Below are 9702 nucleotides of genomic sequence, written 5' to 3'. Positions count from 1 at the left end.
TATTTAGATGTTAAAACATCGGTATACTGACATTTATTTTATTTTCTGGTGCTCTTTAAAAGCAAACCACTTATTTTTGCAGCAAGCTTCTTTAAACATGCAAGTATCATCCAAAAATCGCTAGTGCGACTCAAAAAAGGCACAAAAATGTATTTAAATGCGACGGAAAGCACGGATAGAGATAATGAAATACATCCCCTAGCATTGGACTTCATTGGGTGGTCGCAAAGTACTTAATGATATTTACGAAACAACATGCGAAAAACTACTTACTGATAATTTAATCATAAAACAGACATGTCGCCTGTCCTCGGATATTGAAACTTAACAAATTTTGAAACAGGACACGTGTGGCCACATCTCATAATGGTCATCGAACTTGAAATTTTGATAAAGAAAGAGGGTTGGTATACTCGACAAATCGATTTTGTTATCGATCAGGATTCAGGATCTTTGACCCTTTAAAAAGGCATACACATGCACCTCTTGTGTCACTGTTGCGGAATAATCAGAATGGTAAGTAAATATATTTTGTTTGTTTAGTTGAAATATATTTTATTTCAAACATATGTGCATATTACATTTTACAGTTTACAATATCGATATTATACATGTTGATGTATACATATTTTGTTTGTTTATTCTTTTTTGATTGGGTGGGAACGAAGATTTAAGTGATCTACAATGTTGTACACAATTTATTTTCTTCTGATGGAGGGTACTTGAAATAAATATAAAATAAACTGCTATATATATACTAGTATTACAAAGTTGCTAGAACATCAGTGTTTCAACACAATTCAAGACAATATACTGAAAGATGAAACAGGTTACCCGCCAAATGCAATTTTACGAAATTATGTGCCGCAAAGAATACACAATAATTGTATTCCGTCGGTAAATCCGTAAACTCTGTAAGAAATAAAGGTATTCATTTGCATAAGCATAGTTTTATATACATGCTTTTCACTAGGAACCTTTTCGGAATTTCGGCTTTACATTTAATTTGCATAACTTTGTTCATAAAAAATATTTTGCTGAGTCCTCATTAATTGCAGAATGAAGATTCTGTTTGATCAACATTTTCCGTAACTAGGCCTTTCCTTGACTTTTTGTTTTAAAAATATAAGACAATACTATTTATATAATGATTCTTATATGAATCGCCGGCTCATAGTTTTTGCTATATGATCGGTCTGCAATTACATCCAACACTATGTTTTGCTGGCATGAAGTCAATACTTGGGGAAAATAATTTCTGCTGTCATGTAATAAAACGCTTTCTGAATGGCTTGCCGGTGAATAGTTAAAACTGTTTGTCTGAGGTCTAGAAACCGATTTTATTAGGGCGTTTCCCAACGTTATTTAACTTTAGACATCAAAAAGATTTGTGGATAATTATAACACTGTTTGTTATAGCAACATTTTCATGTAAACATTCTGAACATTTTCGAAAAAAAAATATTTAAGTTCTTTTTTTTTCAAGAGGAAAATAGCTTCTATATTTTGGCCATAAAATAAAATTATTAAAGATATCTAACCTATTACCACCTCTGAAAGTATTTAGAATGGTGTATAACTTATATTTTTTGTATTATACTTGATATATCCAACACTTTATTCTGATTCAATTTGCAGACGAGCGTTGCTTTGCTTTTACTCGCCAGCTGTGTCGGCGTCAGCCTCGGTTTGAACTCGTGGGATCTTCCGCAGACGAACTTACTGTCGTTTGTGAACTCCGAGTTAGACCTTGATTGGATGATTTTCAAGAAGACTTATAACAGGACGTATGTGGATGCAAACGAGGAAGTTAGAAGGTACAGTGTTTTATTGTTAAATGTAGTGTATAAAATGTCTTTCTTTGAACACGACCATGGTAAAGAAGATTAACAAATGTTTATATATATATATATATATATATATATATATATATATATATATATATATATATATATATATATATATATATATATATATATATCCTTGTGCAGGTATAAAATAAAATATTAAAAGTTCAATTTTGTATAGAATAAACAGCAGCAGACTTCGTGTTTTACAATTTTTTTAATTCTTCACTGCCAGCGCTTTCAATACTTATCTTCAGCAGGTTACTGTTTGCCTGAACGAGTTATGATTATTGAAAGGCTTTGCAGGAAGATTATAAAGATATGTGAAAACAGGAAGTTGTGCATGTTTATTCTTCAATTGAATGTATTATAATTATATTATAAGACATTCAATAAATTAAAATGTACTTCACATGCCTCTCCAACAGTATTTAATTATAAAAATACAAACTAGTTTCGCCTATCGGCTCATCAGTGTACAAACAATGTAACGTGACGTTACTATGTCAATACAAAGGGACGTAATTTTGACGTTAATTTATCTCAAAGGGGCGTAATAAAATTTGTTATTTAATTATTTAGAATTCCATCTTGTGCCGAGTCTTTTCATTGTCAAGTTTATATATATATATACATTTACTACTTAAAATATTAAATAACGAAAATCATATTATCATATAATCACACTTACGTATTGAAAAAAAAAAAACACACGCTAGTTTAAGGTGAAAAAAAAGCTAATAGTCAGATCCTTGAAAGTGTTCATGAAGTTGGTTACATTTATTTGAAATCATATTTCTTACTGCAACAACTTAAATTACATCAAATATTTGGTAGTAATTGCTGCCATCTTCGATGTCTGACGAGCTGTCGGTCATTTCCGTATTCTATCGGTACTTTCCGTCGACATATCTCGAGTCTCTTTTTCTCTTTCAGACGTTTATATTGGGAAGATACCTTGCAGTTCATTCGGGATCACAATGAGAAATTCAACCGAGGAGAAACTACGTTCACAGTCAAAGAAAATGATTTTGCAGATATGGTTTGTAATTTCCTAATCAGAGTAAATAAGTATTATTTATGAAGATGCACCAGTTTTTTTTTGTTTGTATTTTTTTTTCTTTTTAATTTCTAAAAATGGCTTGAATGTGTAGAAAAAGTACAAAAGCAAGATAAAAAATTATTCTCTTGAGCTCTTGTTTCAATTTTTGTCTATATTTGCTCATAATAGATTACGAACATTTGCATGTTCTGTTCTCTTTTTTTGTGTTTGTTTTATTTATTTTTTTTTTCAAGGCGGAAGATGAGTTTGAGGAAATCTATCTCAGAGGTCTTATTTTACCGGAAGTAGAGGAAGAATACCCGAAAGCCCTTACTGAACCGGACCCGGAAGCTCCTCTTGAAATGGACTGGAGAAGACATGGACTTGTTTCAAACGTGAAGAACCAGGTAAGTCGTTTACAATGACGGTTTTATTATTTAACTGTCTTATTTTTTTAACTTAAGGGAGGTCATGGGTTCGATCCCCGGCCGCGTCATACATAAGACATGAAAAATGGTACCAATAGCTCCCTTGCTTGGCTTTCGGCATTAAAAGGGAAACTGGGCTCTTCTCTCATACCCTCGTGGCGGTGGATTCCATCAGGAATGAGGTGTCGAGAGTGATTAATATAAGTAGTAGAACTTCCTTCACGATCGACTTAGAATAAATGATGTATAAACGAAAACAATACATTAGGTATATTAGGTACTCAATTCATGTATTAAATTTGAAGTCTGTACCTACAATATACCAATCAATAAGTGTCGGAAACGCGTGGCAACGTCTTAGTGACGTTGCAATTTCCTTTCTCAAATTCAAAATATGCAATAATCAAATATTTTATATTGAATTGATGCCAGGTACATGACATTGTGATGAATATTTATTCTAGCAAATATATAGACAATATTTTGCTCAAAATTTGACATTCATTTGATCATTCTTGAAAATAAAGAATTTTTTGAGGTAGAAGTTTGTTTTGAATCTACAATTTACTTTCAGGGAAGGTGTGGATCATGCTGGGCCTTTTCAGCATTGGGATCTTTGGAGGGACAACATAAAAAAAAGCATAATAGTTTGAAAGATTTGTCCGAACAGAATCTGGTAGACTGTGCAAATTATAAATATGGTAAGACTGTCATGATATCATAGATAAACAGATTCGAAAAGCGATATCGATGTAGCGATAGTACCTAAAATTTCAAATTGTGAAAAACAATTAAAAAAAAATAACGTTGGTTGCGTATACATGTGTATTTAACATTTAAAGCAGCATGCCTCCAAATCGTTCGACAACAACAACAAAAATTTTTTTTATATATCTTGAAATAAATGTTATATTTCTTAAGAAGGCTTAATTACTGACACACTTTATGTTACGGAAACACATGAGAATTTGCTGTTTTTACTACTTATTACAATGAAAATCGAAAAGCGTTTGCCACGCTTTTACTCCAGGTAAACTGTCTCGATTATAAATATCTATATTTCGAAGTCATTATTCACTACTTCAGCTATAGCGCTATTGGTTACGACGATGTGAAAATGTCTTTATTACCGCGGCGGTCCGGGGTTCGATTCCCGGCGCGGTCATATTTTTTTTCTTGATTTGGAACTTTTAAAATATTTTAGAAACAAAAATTCATATTCTAATGTTCATAATATGACCAAACTTCAATTTGAAAGACCGATTAGTTTTAGCCAAATTTGGAGGCATGCTGCTTTAAGACCGAATATAATACTGAAATCTTGATATAACCATTTTGAAGAATGTTTTTTTTTTAGTCTTTTTTTTATTTAAGTTTCTTCATCAATATTTAATCCCCAGGTATACCTTAATTATTGTGGAGTACATATCTAAATGCAAAAAAGTTGTCAAATACAAGCTTATTGTATGACATCAGCAAACGTGTAAAGTCTAATGTCTAATGAAAAAATTCAGATCCATCATTTAAGCTTAGATTACTCTTCCGTATCTACTATGAAATTTAAGATTACAATGAAATGACTTACAACTAAGTTTTTAACTATACAGTTACTTCATTGTTCTTATTTACTTGTGTCGTACAAAGGCATGTAGGGTAGGATTATTATTATTTGTGTCATTGAATGATCTCTAGTACTATGTCTAATTTATGCGCTTTCTTGGGGCATCTGTGGTCGGGCGGTTAAGTCGCTGACTCCCAGTCATTTGACCCACACCGATATTAGTTCAAAAGCTTTGTGTGTAGAATTCTTTATGTGAGAAAGTCATCCACCTGGCTTGCCAAAGGTGGGTTGTTCTACAATTGTACCCATCAATGTCTGTAGCAAGACCCGTGGCGGCATCTAGGGTCTTCATTCACCATCAAAACCTGGAAAATGGCCATAAGGTCTAAACTATGTCAGTGTAAATCGAATCCAGAAGATGTTGTTTTTGTTTTGCTGGCGTCGCACCGACACGATTCAGGTCATATGGCGACTTTTCAGCTATTTCATCACGGGCGGGCACCTGGGTAGAACCACCTACCTTTCGTAAGCCAGCTGGATGGCTTCCTCACGTGAAGAATTCAACGTCCCGAGTGAGGCTCGAACCCACATCGGGGAGGCGCTAGTGATCTGAAGTCAGCGACCTTAACACTCGGCCACGGAGGCCCCTGAACCCAGAAGAAAATAGGCAAGTACATAAATAACCACGATTATAAAGATCAGCTCGTGCAGGGACAGCATTTCAGGTTTTACATAAAATCTAGAGACAGTTCAGTGGTAGAGTGTTTGTGCCACTGACTTGTGAGTCTCTAACAAAGAATGCCTCAACGCGGTTCGGACTTTGTGGTCTGTCATAAATACACGCTATAAACTATATCTGCTTTAAGGTAATTACGGATGCCGCGGCGGATGGATGAACAATGCCTTTAATTACGTCAAGAAGTATGGAGTTGACAGTGAAAGTTGCTATCCGTATGTAGCTAAGGTATGAGATGTGCTATCATTATAACTTTTGTGTGATTCTATCTATCTTTATCAATTTCCATTTAGACGTTACATTACATCTACTAAGATGTTTTCTGTCTAGTTTGACAAGCCTTTTAAATCACTTAACTAAATCCATAGCGATTTGGTAGTGTCCGCTGTAGGTGTGAGAGGTTCCAGGTTCGGGTCCAGGTCAGGGAATTTTAACATCTTCATCCTGTCATATTGGCGCAAAATAACCCACGAGTTGAGAGGAACGTCTTCTTTCTTAATCATGGAATTAGAACACGATTTCTAAGATAGAGGTAATATATGTATTGGAACTGAGTATGGGAATGCACTTACATAAATACCAATACTGCCTTGATATATAAGGCTAGCTTGTATAGCGAAATTGTAGAGTTTCCACCTTAGATGCGAGAGGTCCGGATTTAGAGTCTCGGTTAGAGCAGGACTCTTTTCAGTCTATTACATTGTATTTGATTTGGGTGTAGTAATTTGTCTAGTCACGAGTTTATTGTAAATCTTTCATACAGGATCAGACTTGCCGCTTCAAGAGCCACTGTAGGGCGGCTAAGGACGGTGGTGCGCAGAACATTGGCAAGAGTGAGCACTCTCTCCAAAGTTCATTAGGCTCGGTGGGACCAATCGCAATTGCAATGGATGTCAATAACCGGAATTTCTGGTAATAAATATATGAGTCGCGCCATGAGAAAACCAATATAGTGCATTTGCGACCAGCATAGATCCAGACCAGCCTGCGCATGCGCGCAGTCTGGTCAAGATCCATGCTGTTCGCTAACCGTTTCTCAAGTTGAAATAGGCTTAGAAAGCGAACAGCATGGATCTTGACCAGACTGCGCGGATGCGCAGGCTGGTCTCGATCCATGCTGGTCGCATAGTCACTATGTTGGTTTTCCCACGGCTCATTTGCATTTTGTAATGAGTTTCGTCATTTTCCCTTTGATCACATACTCTTCGTATACAGTTTTGGCTTTATTCGGTAGTTAAAAGCAGTTTTCTGTTATGACCGAAGGATTCCGAAATAGCTTGTGAGAACACGTCACCGAATGGACATTGTCGTCTGCTGTTGCAGATCCAATACCTTAATGATCCCCAATGTGCTATTTGGCATAGCACACGGGGGTATTCAAGGTAGAGGGCCTTAAATTACAGTGAATAACTTCCGTTCTTTAAAATGCATCAGAACATTTGAACTTTTATTATCATTCTGCAATTTCATAGGGGAACTTAGAGACAACAATTATATTGAAATTCTTAGAGGGCAGTGTAACGTTTAACTTTGCAAATAAATATCAAAGGAACTGAAGTCAACAGAGAACAGTGTGACAAGATTTCAGTGACCGACATATACTGTGTATTTGAGCCGTGCCATGAGAAAACCAACATAATTCGTTTGCAATCAGCATGGGCCCAGGCCAGCCTGCGCATCCGCGCAGTTTGGTCAGGATCCATGCTGTTCGCTTTAAAAGCCTATTGCAATTAGAGAAACTGTTAGCGAACAGCATGGATCCTGAACAGACTGCGCAGATGCGCATGCTGGTCTGGATTCATTCTGGTCTCAAACGCACTATGTTGATTTTCCCATGGCGCGGCTCATTTATTTCTTATCTCGGATGTTTTAATACATCTCGGACGAACCATTTTTTCTTTTATCTTTGAACTTTAATCCTAAAAGAAATGCATAATTGTCAACAAAACCCTTTATATAATTTTACGAAGAAATCTTGATTTTGTTTACTCCCTCCTTGCGCTCCATCCCACGCACTGGATACACACATAACATGAAAATAAAAAAGAAAAAAAATCTTTGACCTTAGCTATATCCTTAATATACTTGTAGTCTATAATTAAAGAAGCACAAGGCGTTTGTATACCGGCACATCTGAATAATAATAATAAAAAAATATAAAAGGGGAAGATACTAGTAGTTAAGACGACCTACATCTTCCATATTCAGCAATCAGTATCGTGTAGACGTCAGTTCTAACAATATCAGGCAAAGCTTCCGATTTCCCAGTTTATATCTTCTTCGTGTCTAAAGAAAAACCTGCAAAAATCCTAGATTTTTAGCAAAGCAATCGACATTCTTTATAACATAAACTATACATTGTTGAGAAACAATTTATTCACTTATTAGTTACATGAAACAGGTATTACCACAAAGGAATCTACGACTACTCAAGATGTAACTCTGGAAGACCTAACCATGCTATGTTAGTTGTAGGATATGGTAAAGTTGGTTATAAGCAATATTGGATAATCAAGAACAGGTATGTACTGTCTATAAATTCTAGACACTTTCTGCACATAATACATTTCAGTATTTTTTTTCAACAGAAATCATTTTTAACCTTTAGTCTGCTGGCGGCAATTGGTTGTGTCTTTGCGACCAGTGCAGACCAAGATCAGCCTCCACATCCGTGCAGTCTGATCACGGTCTGCACTGTTCCCTATTCAGTCAGTAAATTTTCAGTGAACACCCCTCCGCATGATAAGTGGTACTGCACAAATTGAATCATGGAACAGTTAATTTTAGAAATTTAGCAAAGTAAAGGTTAACGCATTTGAAAACTGCTAGATATTTTTTAGCATTGATTGGTATACAAAGTATATCAAAAAGCCTGTCAACTATTGAGCCACGTCATGAGAAAACCAACATAGTGGGTTTGCGACCAGCATGGATCCAGTCCAGCCTGTGCATCCGCGCAGTCTGGTCAGGATCCATGCTGTTCGCTAACAGTTTCTCTAATTGCAATAGGCTTTGAAAGCGAACAGCATGGATCCTAACCAGACTGCGCGGATGCGCAGGCTGGTCTTGATCCATGCTGGTCGCAAACCCATTATGTTGGTTTTCTCATGGCGTGGCTCATGATTTGTTGTTTGTTTCTGTTTCAGCTGGGGAACTGGATGGGGTGACAGTGGTTACGTATTTGCAGCCAAAGGCACCGGCGACCGTTGTGGGATTTCCAAATGGGCGAGTTATCCCACAGGAGTTTAAGATGGTTTGGGTATTAGAGAATACATAATGGCTCGTTTGGAACTCTGTACCAAAACAATATCTGGATAACCTCATTGCTGACAGTTTAAATTATGTCTTGTTTAGGTCTCCATACAAAATATGCTTTGCAATGACAATATACATTATTTCTCACTTAAACAATAGAACAACATTTTTTTTACTTTGCTTTCTTGCGAGAAATTACAAATGCATTGGCAAAGCTGGCAACCATCTATTGTAATACTATATTTCTTGAGTTACTGGTCAATGGCTTATCAGCAAGTGTACTTCTTAAATCTTTCAGAACAAGCATAATCAACTGATATTGTTTCCTGATGAAATAATGACTGACACCCGTTCGCAGTAGTTTCCCTTTACAGTTAACAGCCGGTAGGGAAAATAACTATTGCGGTTAGTTTGCAGCAGAAAGGACCCCTTATTCAAACAGGGCTATGTATTACAAACATATGAATTCATCTGTGTAAATATACTTTTCATAACGAAAATAGGTATTAAAAATGACTTGCGTATGATTTCCTTTGAATAAAAGGATTGAAACTGCATTATCTTGTATTATGTTTTTGTTCGATTTTATCCTGTCACATACCAAAGTTCCCTCCGTGGCCGAGTGGGTAAGATCGCTGATTTCCACTCACTTGCCCCACACGTCCCTGGGTTCGAAACTCTTTTTGTGTGTACAATTCGTTTATGTGAGGGAGTGAGTCAGACTGGTTACGGTAGGCCGACGGTCCAAACCGCTGATATGTTAGGTCGGCGGTCCAAACCGCTGATATGTTAGGTCGGCGGTCCTAACCGCAGATGTGGTAGGTCGACGGTCC

General features: G+C 36.3%; 1 protein-coding gene across 1 annotated transcript; it reads left to right on the top strand.

The window, feature by feature from the left end:
- Positions 1 to 366: 366 nt before the first annotated feature.
- On the top strand, positions 367 to 9426 carry LOC123533619 (procathepsin L-like). Its single transcript, XM_045315341.2, has 9 exons — positions 367 to 516; positions 1639 to 1817; positions 2784 to 2889; positions 3144 to 3296; positions 3892 to 4018; positions 5745 to 5842; positions 6378 to 6526; positions 8016 to 8135; positions 8761 to 9426. Exons 1-9 carry the CDS (start codon positions 478 to 480, stop codon positions 8861 to 8863), a joined length of 1074 nt encoding a protein of 357 aa, XP_045171276.2. The 5' UTR covers positions 367 to 477; the 3' UTR covers positions 8864 to 9426.
- Positions 9427 to 9702: the final 276 nt, after the last annotated feature.

The sequence above is a fragment of the Mercenaria mercenaria genome, chromosome 12 (assembly GCF_021730395.1).
Source record: "Mercenaria mercenaria strain notata chromosome 12, MADL_Memer_1, whole genome shotgun sequence".
NCBI lineage: Eukaryota > Metazoa > Mollusca > Bivalvia > Venerida > Veneridae > Mercenaria > Mercenaria mercenaria.
The sequence above is the reverse complement of the archived record's forward strand: the minus strand, read 5'-3'. Positions and strand labels throughout refer to the sequence as shown.

Bases quoted from the DNA above. Each gene is read 5' to 3' on its own strand.
- LOC123533619 (XM_045315341.2), top strand. From the start codon at position 478: ATGCACCTCTTGTGTCACTGTTGCGGAATAATCAGAATG. The intron at 2,890-3,143 runs GTTTGTAATTTC...TTTTTTTTCAAG, and splicing joins AAAATGATTTTGCAGATATG to GCGGAAGATGAGTTTGAGGA. The intron at 5,843-6,377 runs GTATGAGATGTG...TCTTTCATACAG, and splicing joins GCTATCCGTATGTAGCTAAG to GATCAGACTTGCCGCTTCAA.